A 14,968-nucleotide genomic window follows, 5' to 3' on the forward strand; every position below is an offset into this window, starting at 1 on the left:
TCTTTCCCTTGTTCATGCAAATTTTGTTAAATATATATCTTGGATTCAGTCCTTAGTGTTTTTCCTTCTCATACACATTCCACCTGGAAAATCTCACTCACACATAAAGATTCACCTGTAAACCTATGACGTCTAAATCTTGGGCTCCAGCCCCCTTCTGGCCTTTGTATTAATCTTTCCCTCTTATTCTCAGATTTTCCACCCAGTTATTCCATAGGGACCTCAAAGTCAAGATGTTCAAAGTAATTTTCCCTTTATTCTAGCATCTCAAATCTTGGCAAACAGGACCACCATTCACAGCGTCATTCAAGACGGAAACTTCCAGGTGACGCACAATTTCTCCCTCTGTCCCCGTATCCAACAGGTCACCGTGTACTTTCCATCCTTTCTGCCTGTGGTCACGCTCAGGACTCTTCTTCATCCACGTGAGGACATCTTCCCAACTCCTCTCCCTGACTCCAGCCTGTCCCCACCCTGACTTATCTTTTAAACTGCCACAAATTAATCTTCTGAAATACAAATACGAGCCTGCGGCTCTGCCTGTTGAAAAAAAACACTATTGTTTGTGCTCCATAGCCTACAGGCTAAAGATTCAATGTCTAATGTGATATATGATCCCTTTTTATCATCTCACCTGACCCATCTCAACCACACTGTTTCCTACACTTGTTTTACATCTTAGGCGTGAGTGTTCTCCAAGTGCATCACACACTTTCTTGTCCTCATGTTTCTGCACACACTGTTCTCTCTACATAGAATGTCCTTCCTCATTTTCTATCTACAAACAGATTCCAGACCAAATATCACCACTGTGAGGATATATACATTTTTTGTTGGATTGAAAGCATTTTATGGCAACAACAATACTCATCTATATTGTAATTTTTTCTTTTTATTGTATCTATTTTAACTTATGAAATACTGTAAACACATAAATAAGAGAATATGATGAATACTCTATACCCAGGACTCATCTTAATGTGATAATCTCTATAGTTGACTGTGAACAGATTGTGTTAATATTTTATGCCACCAGAGTGAAACTCATTATATGCTAGGCTTGTGAAATAACTTACTAAAGAACAAAATACATATTAATGTAAATAGCTGTAAGTGTATATGAATACTGAAACAACTCCTACTATCCCAGGTATATCTGACAGTATTTTTTCAGTATTCATGTTAATTTCCCCTATTTTTTAGATGAAGAAAGAAGATGTCCATTAGGGTTGTACATTTATTGTTTTGTCCGTGGAAATTTTTTATCCAATCATAACTATTGAACTGTCCATGTATGGTTGTTTCTTTGGGTGTTTGGAGATTTCCGGCATTCATTAATTCTGACCTAGGGCCACCTTCGGGGTTTTATGGAGTTTGGGTAAGTTCTAATCACTCCAAGGAGCGATCAGTGTCAACTATGAGATAAATGCTCCTTGACCCCTGGCAATGGTGCCCCTCCTGTCTTAGGTGCCTGTCACTCTTGTGATCTTCATCCATCCCTCAGCCCACCTATAAAAACTAACCCTCGGGACACATTATCTCCCACTTTAATTTATTCATTGACACGTAGTGAATCCACATGCCCACCCAGATACTGGGAATAAAGCACTAAATGGGAAAGGAAAGCCTCCCTGCCATCCCAGAGCCCACATTCTAGACAAGGGGGGGAAGATTAACAAACAAGCGGAATATAAAATACAGTGTCAGCAAGACTGTGCAATGGAAAATAAAGCCTATTGGGGAGCTCCAAGGAACCTGCCCAAAAGCTTCTGCTTATGGACTTGGGACCTGCCCTGGCAGAGGGAAACCCTTCCGAGACAAGTTAAAACCAGATAGAGGAGTTCTGAAATGTTTCCTGAGTATGAAAAAAACAAACCATTTCCTATATTATAAACATATTTTCAACTTCTTTATCTCTTGCTCTTTAAATGGATCAAAAATCACATTTTTAAAGAGAAATGAAAGAAGTACTGTAAAAGTTTTTAAGAAGAGAGAAAAAATGGAATGTTTTCATTTCCTAAGTCAAATTGCCACCTTTTGTCATGTCCATCAATGTGCCTTTAGTGGGAACAGCCAGTGTCCCACCCTTGCAGGGATGTGAACACACTTGCACTCCTCATTTGTGTGGCTTTCCATCTGCTCCTTCCTCAATGTTTCCCCACAATCTTAGAAGATCCAGATTCCTGCCTTCTCCACAATCAGCTTTCCATCTTCCATCTTTCTATAGCACCACACACAGTCCATGACGATGGTATCCATCAAATCTGTCATATTTGCCCACATGTCTCTCTTCCTCTGTTAGATTCTAAACCTTTAAAAGCAGAGTCTGTGGCCTGTCACTGATGTATTTTCAGTGCTGGCACAATATTTGGCATACTCTGGGAAATGCATAGATCCTTGCTGGTTGAATAAATACATAACTTAAATTTCATCATTATATCCACAGAGGAAGTCCAGGTTAGATTTTTTAAAATATTGAATTCTTATTTCAAATGAGTAGATTCGGATGGGAGGGGGATAATCACCAGTAAAAAATGTGCATACTTACCCCTTTCAACAAGTTCCTGCTGCTCATCTAAATTGCTGTGAAAATAAGAAATGTAAGTTTGCATACTCTTAAGAAACATAGAAATTAGTTGGAAATCAATTTATGTTTAATGAATGTCTTGAAGGAAGGAGGGAGTGGAGATGGGGAAGACAAAAAGGAAAAGGGCAGAAGATGGGAGGGGATGATGGTGGGGAGAAAAAGTGGGGAGGAAGAAACCAATCTCAGGTGGTCAACCAAACTCGGATAAATGACCACATTATTTTATTTGGAACCTCTTGGTTTTCGTAAAATGCAGTTGTTCCTGGACAGAGGAATGCATATCCTTCCCTAGATACTTCTCTCCTTTGTCATTTCTAGATCTCTCTGACCACTTTGTACTAAAAGAAAAGACACATTCTTTTCATTGGTTATTATTAAAGGGAATCCATCCAGTTATTAGTGAATGTAGAAAATATTAATATTTAATGTAAACCAATAAGACCACGTGAAAGTCTTTGATCAAAAGGTCAGTGATGTCCTGGACTTCGTGCTGTCATCTCTGAATTCACGTTTTTCACTTAATTGGTTCCAAACTGGCCTCATAAATGGGTTTTCATCATTATTACTACTATTATTATTTTTTCATCTTAAAATCAACTCTTACCTGGATCTTTTCTTTTGCAGATCATAGATTTTATAGAGAACAAAAAGCAGGGCTATTGATGTCACAATAATCAGAAATACCAGAAATATGATCAGTGCATTAGAATTATCTAGAAATGAAAAAGAACACATAAAGAGAGCTTATTATGTCAAATATTTTGCTGGATTCTTTGAAAAAATCACCTTACAGTTTAAGGTTTTCATTTCTTTTTAAGTTTTCAAAAAATACAATTTTTAGAATGAGATCAAAGACAATACATTCCTGATTTTGTAAATCTTGCCTATGTTGTTCGGAACCAATAAAACATTTCATATTTTAAGAGCGATAGAGCATAGAAGAGCAATTCTCTTCCTTCCTATCAAATAATGTCCTTTTATGAGATAGTATCATTTAGATTTAATTCTCTTTCTTTCAGTCACTCCATTTTGAAGGGATTGAAGAGGTAATCTAGTTACAATTCTCAGAGAGAACCTCCTATAGTTTAACTTTATATGCAGAAGTAGGTAGCCTCTTAAGGGGATCAGAAAGGTCTCTGTCCCGCAGAGATAAACCTGCTCATTGAGGTATACAATCAGTTATCCAAGGGACAAAATTATTTCATTCTACAGTTGGGATTAGTCTTACCCTGACCTGTATTTTCACTAAGGTTTAATGTGAAATCACACCCTTTCTTGGAGGAAGGGCAGAGAAAAGAGAGTGTATTGGAAATATCCTTTGCCTTGAATAAGTAGGTCATACTATTTGTCTGCAGTGAAAGTGCAGTAAAGTACCACAGAGGCATTAGGGAGACAGACTTAGCTCCACCACTTCCTAGTTGGGACCTTGGCCCAAATCCTTATTATCTTTGTGTCTCCATCCCTAATTCCTAAACAAGTTTGATTCACTGTAAACGTTTAGCACCATGCCTGGAGCATAGTCAGTACTAATTATTCACAATTCACACAAAGTATTTTGAGTCTTTAGTGTGTGTCAAACACTGATTTAGGTACTTAAGATGTCTCAGAGAACAAAACAACAGACAAAGACCCCTGTCCTCATGGGACTGATGTTCTGGGATGTAAGACAGACAGTTAAGAATATACATAATAAGTAAGTGAATGGTAAAGTAGGTTGGAAGATGATAAAGACTGGGAAGGTAAGGAGTTAGCTAAGGAGGTACTGGCGGATGCTTGTTCTAGGCACAGGTGTAGCTAGGCTAGAGCCTGGAGGCAGGAACATGCTCCGTGTCCAAGGAGCAGCAAGAATCCAGAATCCAGAGAGGCTGAAGTGGAGGGAGAGAGGGATGGGCAGCAGGAGATGCCATTTGAGAATATGGCCAGGAGTCGGCAGAGCACAAGGGTCAGGTTGGAGGGCCTTCTAAATCATTTTAAGGTTACATTGTTTTGTTATTGTTGTTTTTTGTTTTTTGCTTCACTGCGTATCTTGTAGGATCTTAGTTCCCCAACCAGGGTTAGAACCCAGGCCCACTGCAGTGACAGCACAGAGTCTTCACCACTGGACCACCAGGGAATTCCCAGTTACACAGGTTTTGGAGTTAAATGTGTAGCACTTGCAGGATTTTGAGTAGAGGAGTAATTAACTCTAACGTGTGCATTATACAGATCCTTAGGACCCCTTATTGAAAATGCCATAACCCAGGCAAAATATGACAGTGGTTCAGATGAGGTTGATGGCTCTGGAGTTAGGGGAAGTAGTCATCCAGCGCTACAGTGAATGGAGATGAGGAAGGCTGTGGACGGAACAACCTTCTGAGGGGAACAGAAGCTCAGTTTTGGATTTGAGAGTCTGAAAGAACAATTAGATGCCCAAGTGGAGGTGCCAAGTAGGAAACTGGATATACAGATCTGAGGCTCTCCTACCATAAATCTTACGAGAAAGGGGCTGGGACTGGACATTAATTTGAGAGTCTTCAACACAGATCTGTTACTTAAAGCTATGAGATTGACTAATTCATCAGGAAATTAAAATTGGATAGAGAGGAAAGAAATCCCAAGACTGAGTCCTGAGACACTCCAGTATTCAAAGGTTGGATGAGAAAGATGGAACCTGCAAAGGGACTCACAAGTGAAATAGGATGAAATGAGCTTTACTGTTGGGAGTTGCAGGGGGTAAAGAAATAGGGTGGCAGCCGAAGAGGAAATAGGGTCAAAAGAAATATTGTGGTCGTTGCTGTTTTTTGTTGGTTTTTAACAACTGCATCTTGATGAGACCCATCCAGCACAGAGGGGAAATCATGATGCGGGAGAGAAAGAAGAAAACTGTTACATCAGGGGTTTTGGTTGACAGGATCAAGGGATTCAAGAGTAATTGCAAGAGAGTGGTTATGGATTATGGATTATGGATTAACGGTTAATCCATAATGATGGATTATGAATTGACATTGTGCACAGAGGGAGTGGAGGACCCAAGGGGATGAGGGGCTGTCCATCACGGTTCACTACCATGGCTATGGTTCACGGAGATAGGGAGAGATTTAGTGCTCTTATTATTTTCAATGAGGAATCAAATTCAACCCTCTTCAGTCAGGTTTCTAAGGCAATACAGAAATTGTACGTTTTAGGCAGGGGTAGGCTGAGAAGACTGGGTGTTTTGAAGGAAATATATGATGAGCAGAATTCCAAGATACGGCACCCGAGATTTCCAGGTCCTGGTTACTTCAGAAAATATTAATCTAGGTACTGCTGCAAAGCGATTGTGCAGAGAGAATTCAAGCATCGAGTCAGTTGGGACTGGAAGATATGGAAATTGTTCTGGGTGAGCCCAAACTAATCATGAGTTCTTTAAAAGCAGAAATCAGAGATCTGAAGCACTAGGATCCCACACACTGCTCTGGCTTGAAGATGGAGGAGGCCAGGTGGAAAGAACGTGAGTGGCCTCTGGGAGCTGAGTGCAAGCCCTGGCCTGCAGCTCCCCAAGGAAATCGGGTCATTGGTCCCACAACAGCAAGAAAGAGGACTCCGTCAACCTGGAGTGACCTCAGAAGCATGTTTTCTGCATATTCTCCAGATAAAAACTCATGCTGGTCAACATCTAGGTTTCAGCTTTGAGCAGAAGACCTGGTCACATGGAGCCGGAATTGTGACCTATGGAATTGTGAGCTAATGAATGGGTGTGGTGTAAAGCCACTGAGCATGCAGTAATTTGTTGGACAGCAAGAGAAAACTAATACAAAACATTACTTCCCTGTGATTTTGCCTGGAGACAGTCCGTATAGTTCAGTGTGGCTGAAGCAGCAGCCTCCTCCCCTCCCTTGCTTCCTTCCTTCCTGCCTGTGGCTGACACTGGCTGACTCTTAAGCACACCTCTTTTCTCTTTCTTCTGGACCAGGCTTCCTTGCTGTTAAGTGTGTCCAGGTAACTGAGATAAGGGTAGAAGGCATATAAGCCTCTTCTGGGTCTGGTGTTTACCACCCCTCTGGAGAGACCCTTCACCTCGTCTCTTCTCCAAACTGCTGTCTGGATGCTGGTTGTTCTCACAAATTCAGAAGCCACGTGTGGGAGAGGTCAGCCCCTGTGTCAGCCTGGAGTTTTGAATGGTGTGTGGGGCAGAACCCCACCCTCTACATGCCCACAAACATCCCCAATTGGTGTGGAGTAAGAAATAAATGTCTGTTTTGTTACTTCACTGGGATTTGGGGGCTTAACTGTTATAGAGTCCATCATTGTCTTAACTGATTGGTACCCCTCTTCATCCCATACTGACTGAGCAAATGCTACGTGTCCTAAAACTGTGATGATCTCTGGGGATATGACAGAAAATAGGGCATAAAAAGGTGCCAGTTCTGAGGGAATTTTCCTTACCTTTGGGGGAAAAGAAAGGCTAGACAGGCAAATAAAATAATTATATATTTTCCTTATATTTAAAGGAAAAATATAGAGTGGTAAGAAAGTAAGGGGGACCTATTTTCTGTATGGTCCATGGAAGACTTCCTGAGCATGAGACACTTCTCCAACCAGAAAGATGGAGTGACTCAGCCAGGCCAACGGCTGCCCAAACAGCGTGTCTCATGCTCCAGATGTCTCTAACTGGAAATTCATAAAAACAGGAACGTAGAAAATTAATTTCAGATGGGGATTGTCAGAGCTGAGTCTGCATCCTGGCTCTGGCATTTCTTTGACTCTTAACATGGGGCAAAATGATTAAATTGTCCGAGTTTAAATTTTCTCATCTATAAAATGGGAATGATTTGATCTTCTTTAGAAAGGTGTTGTGAGGATGCCTATATACGTGTCATGTGTGTGTCTATATCTATATCTATATTTATGTCTATATGTATGTATATCTATCGAGTGAGAAAGAGAAGGCCAGCGGCACATACTAGACATTTTGCAAAAAACACACCAAATGGTGTTGAGTGAGCATTGCAATCCATAGCAATTAATTAGGGCTGTTGGTTCTATAGAAATATGACATAGCATCAGATGTGCCTCCTTAAACGTATTAATAATAGAACAACCAAGGCTTCAGATACATCTCGTGGCCTAAGACGTGCTCTTCTCCCTCCTCTCTAGGAGCCCCTGTAACACTGACCGAGGCAAAGATCCATGACGGCAGACAGGATGGGAGACGGGGAGCCAGAGGTTGAGAGATTTCGACAAGTTTTGGAAGGTAGGAAGCAAAGGAGAGGAAGCCACAACCAGAGAAGCATGTGGTGACGAGGGACACACATGTTCCTGAGAACACCTGGGCCTCAAGCTCCCAGGCGCCATGGACAGTGGAAACCAATCAAAAGACCAAAATGGCACAATTGAGGGTCTGTTTACAGAAAACCCAGGCAGCTCTTGAAAGACACACCAGGGAGGAGACACAAGCCTACTCTTTGGAAAAATTGAATGGAAGAGGTAAGAGTCTAGAGGTAAAATCAGGCTCCAAGTAAAGAAGGGAGGAGGTCCAGCATGGAAGTGAAGCAGGAAAAGCAAGTGTCTGCATGTGGAATGGTTGGACACTGGCCCTGTGCCCTCCCCTGAGGGAACCATCCCGCACCTTCCACCCTACCACAAGGACTAGTAGTGGACTCATTTCTGGAGATTATGAATGATGCTGGAGAAAATAAATCAGTAACAACACAGAGAATCTCCTCAGTCAATACGGCCCCTTAAGGACCACAGAACTTCTAATCACAAGCTCCCCTGTGTCACTGTAACTATGGTCAGACTGCCCATGAGAACGGAACTCTCAAAGAAACCCTCAACACAAAAGGCAGATGCCAAAATAATACATCGACTAATGATTCCAAAATGTGACTAAGATGAGCTCCAAAAAGACTGCAAAAAGAAAGTGGAACAAAGAAAACTTCCCAGAGATACAAGTCTCCAGGTCACGAAAGCCAGTAGCATCCAGGAAAATAAGTGAAAAAGACCCATGTAAGACCAAGAATAAAGAGGAAAGCCTAAAAGTTCTAGAGATAAAATAAAATGAGGGAACAAACGGAAAGAATGAGAAGCAGGATGGCATTAGAAAGTAATACTGAGTGCAGGGGAACAAAACTGAAATACTTTAAATTCTATAGTTTTAAACTTAGAATCTATGCCAGAGCAAAATATTGATTGTGTTAGAATAGAATACAGATATTTTCATGCCTGCAGAAATTAGAATATTTTCTTCTTACACTAGAAGATATAAACCAGTAAAAACAACAACAACAACAACAACAACAACAAAACATGAGATTCAAATACAGCAATTTCAAAATGGGAAACTGATAAAGGAAAATTTTATGATGGTACCCTCAGAGAGTTCCAGAAGAAAAGGACCCCAGGAGTTCAATTGGGAATGTTGTCAAAATGCAGATGATGGAATGTGATACCAGAGAAACTCAGTAATACATTTCTAGCAGCTGTGCTTTTGCAATTCGAAACCCAAGCCCTCCCCTGGAGTAGATGTCAGTATTAAAATGTGAAGACATTATTTATCTCTTATGAAAATGCTGTTGTTAGCAAAGAGTTAATACTTTTTCTGCTTTATGGGGAAAAAGGAGCATAGGATAGCCCTCTAGCTCCACTGAAGGAGAAATCTGATAAAGATGGAATAGTAGCTGTGTCACCAGGCAACATTGCCAATGTAAACGCAATCCCTGATTTCCAAAGGGCATCTGGACAGGAGGGTTATGTATGAATGATGGTGTCCTGGTGGGAAGCCCTGGCCTTGATTTCCCTGAATGCACTAACCCCTGACACATCTTGTTACTGGGCGCATCCCTGTTGGCACATCTGGTAGCTATGCCTGTGGAACTATTATAAGAGATACATGGGGCTTCTAAGCTGGGGTCGCTCCCACACATATGGCCTCAGTCTTATAGCTCAGTTGCCTCTAGAGGGTCAAAGAGTTCATAGTCCCCGGACTGCAGTGGGCAATGTTACCAGGATTTTCTTGGCCAGACCCCCTTGCTGGCTGTGTTTCCCACTCTGTGTTTCTCTGAGGGAAATGGTGCCAGGCCTGGCTTATTAAGATAGGAGTATGAAATGTCCAGTGGAGTCTATGACCCCAAGAATAAATGCTGCCACTATAAATTATTTACATAATCAGAAAAACTCAATGAAGCTGTTGTTATAGTAAGGGCTTATAAAAGAAAAGTATATGGAAATAAAGTCAAAGGTACTTGGCTGAATTTGTTTGGCCTTTCACATTAGGAGCTTTTATTTTATAAATCTGAGCAGAAAGAACTAAAACTTTGTATGGGACTTAGTAAAGCAGTTTGGAAAATAAGCTGTTTTTATATCTTCCCTCTTTGGAAAGACTTGGGAAAATGAAGCATTAATGATTGTGCACGTGTGGGTAGTTGACAAAGACGGAGAAGTGGCAAGGTGACATCAGAAACAGCCTGTGCTTCGTAACACTGCACCAGGAGCTTTGAATTTAATTTAATTTAATTTACAAAGCTAACAAGTAGAGAAAACTTAAAGCAGTGTGCTAAGTCTTCTTCCTCCACAGGCTCAGATCAATAAGCAACATTAAAACTCTAGAAAGAGCCACAGACAATATCCCTTTTATATATGGAGGAAACTATAGAATTGAAAACAGAAATGGTGAAAAGTGGTCATTTTGGAGAGCAGAACAACCAACCGGTGAGGGAAGGTGACACACGGCTTTCTTCATTTCAGTGATTTTTTTCTAGAATGACCTTTATTTTGATTAAAATATTTTAAAATATTAGTGACAAAACATTAAAAAGCCATACTGTTATTAGGGAATGTGTATCCTAGCTCAGTTGGGTAAATCAGCACAGATTTGTATGTAACGCCTGCTTCTGCTAAGCAAATGCTTGAGGGGCAGAACAAAATAAGGTGACAATTTCTAACACATACACAAAATAAACATGCTTGTTACTAACATGAAGAAATGCCATAAGCACAATCATGATATTAGTTTGTGCAGATAAATAATTTATGAATTATTTTAGGAACTCTTTTAATAATTTAATATCTTAATTTGAATTTAAGATATTATATTTTAATATGGTATTCACCTGTACATCTGTTTGCACAACTTAAAATATAATGTTTTTTGGAAAATATATAATATAAACATTTAATAATTAAACATGAGTAGGAATGTAAAATAATAAAGCTAAGTGCTACTATATATTTAATATAAATATAATAAATAGCTAAGTGATGACTTACAAGATGTTGATCTTGAAACAATTATTGGATGACCAGAATATTCCCCATTGTGATAAAAAACCTGAATTTCAGTAATAAAAGAGAAAATAGTTTTCTAGTGTAAATTTATGACTCACAATATAACACATACATATTTGTCATACATTGTTGTTTATTTTCATAAAAAATATACTGGTTAACTTTAATTTAAAGTTGAAACTTCAAGATTATGTCAATACTTTATTATCAAAATGTTTTAAAGAAAATATTTACCAGTGAAAAAGATATAAAGAAATCTTAGCCCATTTAGCAATAATAATAATACTAATAGTTATAATCAGCAAGAATAAGTGAAAATGAAGGAATAAAATCCAACACACCAAAATGTTCATCATTTAAAGTTGATTCCCTATTAATAGGCTAACATTTTCACATTTCTTTCAAAAGGAAATTCTGCTGTATACTCTTTAGAAGAGTTATACATAAAATGTACAAAAAAGTTTTTAAGGCTAAGTGGAAACAATATAATGTAAGAATCACAGTATTTATATTCAAGTGATATTTAGTTCAGAAGGGTTAAAATGATCAAGATTGATGATACAGGGTAAACTACAGTGTAGACATAAGTAGTTCAAAATATTGAACACAATAAAGCAAAACAATTTAGATATACAAGGAAACAGCATGGAGCAGGAAAGCATTACGAATCTTCAGCAAAAAAAAACAGCTGAAGTAAAAATAGATCTAAAGAGTATTAATAGAAGAGATTAATAATAAATCTGGAAAATATATATCTAAGCTTTTACCCCATGGAGGGTATATAATATCCTCAGTACTCACAGAGTATTCATAAATATTTATCACACACTGAGCTGTAAAAAATAGTGTAGATTCAAAAGGGCAGAAATTGTAAAGGACAAGTATCCTTTTAAACTAATAATTAATTGCAATAAAAAATTCAGGAACCAGAAGTGTAGAAAAGTCTCTTTAAAAAAAAAAGATAAATTAAAAATTCTTCCAAATTACAATTATATTCTCTTTAGAAATTATCAATAATAAGAACAATCTACTTTAAAAATCCACTCATTAAAGTTTATGTCAGTCATTGAGAAATTAGTAATAAGTAATATAGACATGGGATAGACTCAAAATTTTACCAAAGAACAATCCGTAGCTTTATTTATTTATTTATTTGTAGTTAATAAAAAGGAAAAGGAGAAAGAAATAAATGGTCAAAAATCACTTTCAATGCCCAAACTAGCAGAATATCAAAATAAATCTACAATAAAAGAAAGTAATACATTAACAATTATGAAAACAACTGTATTAATTTATTAACCAGAGATCACAATGATGAATAAAGCTAAAATGGTTGCTCCCTCATGAAGGTATAAATGTAGCAGTGGATTCTGAAATAAACATAAAAACAAGTTATGGGAACTGCAGTGAAGAAAACAAGAGCTGCAGAAAACCTTGTAACTTCCAGGGCGACAGTCTTTTATTCTATTGAGCTGATTCTGGGTGGGCTGCAGTGAAGAGTGAGGAAGAGAAAGGATAACTGAATAATTGTCTCCTAATTTGAATTTTGAGATTGCATTTTAATATGATGTTTACCTATATTTTTCCAGAATAGCTTATCATCATTGACAAATGGGAGAAGAAAATTCTAGAAAGAGAGGAATGTTGAGTAAAGTGCTTAAAAGAGAGTAAAACCTGAGTGTTTGGAGAAAAGAAAAGGAAGCCAGTGTGCCTGTAGCTTCCTGGGTACTGAGGGAGGTGAAGTGAAATGTACAATAATAGGTAATAACAAAGTATTTCTTTTATTCCAACTCTTCTTTGGGAAAATATAAGTGGCACACCCACTCAAAAAGGGTAACATACTTGAAAAGAACAGTAATATCGAAAGATAACGTAAATGATTCTCAAAGAATCCCTCTGTGTTAAAGGGACTAAAACACATTTTTCGGTGAACAAATAATTCCTGTATTATTTAAAATATAAAAATATATTACACAGAAGAACAGGAAAATGTCTCCAACCTGTTTTATCAGGTTAGCATAACCTTCATACAAAAATGTGAAAAGAATGATGCGTGTCCCCACCTATGCCAGCGTCGCCTTTACCCACTTATTAAATGACCTCATTTATGAATGTCTATTCATAAAGGCTTAATAAAATATTAAGCTGTTGAGCTCAATAATACTTTAAAGGAATAATACACAATGACAGAGCAGTGTTTTTTTCTTGGAACGTGACACTGGTTCGACATTAGAAAACCTATCACTATAATTCAGCATATACACAAATCACACCATGGCATCAGAACCATGGCAGACCCAATATAGTACCATAAAACACATTTGATAAAGTCAAACCTACGTTTCTGGTTAAAAACAAAAACAAAACAAGAAAGCTTATGTATACCTAAACACTTCTTTAAGCGATAAGAATGTGAAGCAGATTGTCAACATGACATTAAGCAGTCAACTGTGGAAATTCCCATTAAACCAGAAATAAAAGTGAGATATTTGACTGAATAAGAATAAAAGGGGAAATTGTGTATGAGTTAAAGTGCTATAAAGAAAATTAAAAGGCAGACTATACACTGAAAACAAATTTGCAAGTCATAGGACAAAGAGTTTAATATTATTAATAGCCAAGAAGCATTCCCAAAGAAAACTAGACAAAGGAGCAGGAAGGATGTTACTACAAGACAAATAACAAAATGATATTTCTCCTCAACAGTAAGTAAAGAAAACCCATAAAAGCAAAAAGAGATGCCAATACAGGATTCCACCCACTAAATATCAAAGGAAAAGGGGATGCGCAGTGTTGGTGAGATTCTCCAGAGCAGTTATTTCACACACTGCCATGGGAATGGCAATTTGGTAACTTCCACAGGGAAAAGAAAAAGTATCATAAAAAATCCCAAAATACATGTCAATTCCTTTTGACCCAATACATTCATTTCCGGGAATTTATTCAGGCAGAAATGATAAAAGACATATTCAAAGATGTTGTTATTTCCCAGTAAGAGTGTTTGCTGACTGTTGTCAAAACAGGCATAGTTAGTAGAATGTGATAAAGCCGTAAGATAGAATCTTACGCAAACATGAAAAACTAGTAGCGGAATATTTAACATGGAAAAACGTTCGCGATACAGTGACTTATGAAACATGCAGTTTATCAAACGGTGTGCTCATATTAAGGAATTTGTGAGATCTTGGAAAATCTACATCTGTCTCTCCCTCTAGTTCCTGGCACAGAGCTCCCAAAACCCTTGTGTCTCCTAACTGATAAGAGTGCTAGGAACATTTTTGTCTTTGGTCTTTGAACCTGATTCCTGACACAGAGCTGCGGAAAACCTTGTAACTTCCAGGGCGACAGTCTTTTACTCTATTGAGCTGATTCTGGGTGGGCTCCTGGATGGTTCTCACACGAGGGCTGGTCACTGGAAAGACCAAGCCATGATTAGCCTCGGAAGTTTCAGCCCCTCCCCTCCCCCAGTCTCTTGAGAAGGGAGAAGGGCTGAAAATGGAGTTAATGATTTATCATGCCTATGTGATGAAGCCTCCATAAAATCCCAGAAGTACTGGGGTCAGAGAATTTCCAGGCTGGGGAACACACTCACACCTAGAGGGTGATACACTCCCAACTCCAGGGGGACAGAGGCTCCTGCACTTGGGACCCTCCCAGACCCCACCCTACGTATCTCTTCATCTGGCTGTTCACCTGTATCCTTTCTCAAAACCTTTAATAAACTGGTAAATGATGTAAGTGTTTGCCTGAGTCCTGTGAGCTGCTTTAGTGAACTAATCAAACCCAAGGAAGTGGGTCACGGGAACTCCTGATTTGCAGACAAATCGAGCTACAAAGTGGTGGGGACTTCCTACTTGTCATTGTCTTCTGACATAGGGTGGGACCAATCTCGTGGGACTGAGCCCCTCACCTGCGGAATCTGACGCTACATCTGGGTACATGGTGTCGAAATTGAATGGACACCCAGCTGGTGTCACAGATACTTGCTTGATGCGGGGAAAAACCTTCATACATTTGGTGACCAGAAGTGTCAGAAGTGAAGTGTTTCAGGTGTCTGGTTTTCTTTGGAAATGCTTCCCTGTGTTTCTTATAGTGAAGAACACACAGGAGATAGAATGAACTGAGGTTTTTCCCTAC

The 14,968-nt window shown here is 38.8% G+C and overlaps 1 protein-coding gene across 1 annotated transcript in view; it reads right to left on the minus strand.

Moving 5' to 3' along the window:
• PTPRC (protein tyrosine phosphatase receptor type C) overlaps window positions 1–14,968 on the minus strand; it is a 123,789-nt gene that overhangs the window by 21,888 nt on the left and 86,933 nt on the right. Inside the window, exons 10-12 of the mRNA XM_007447146.1 lie at window positions 10,814–10,874; window positions 3,192–3,300; window positions 2,549–2,583 (exon numbers count right to left, since the gene is read on the minus strand). Coding sequence (XP_007447208.1) covers window positions 2,549–2,583; window positions 3,192–3,300; window positions 10,814–10,874 — 205 coding nt within the window. The remainder of the gene's footprint in view (window positions 1–2,548; window positions 2,584–3,191; window positions 3,301–10,813; window positions 10,875–14,968) is intronic.

The sequence above is a fragment of the Lipotes vexillifer genome, unplaced genomic scaffold, assembly GCF_000442215.2.
Source record: "Lipotes vexillifer unplaced genomic scaffold, Lipotes_vexillifer_v1.1 scaffold1539, whole genome shotgun sequence".
Classification (NCBI taxonomy): Eukaryota; Metazoa; Chordata; class Mammalia; order Artiodactyla; family Lipotidae; genus Lipotes; species Lipotes vexillifer.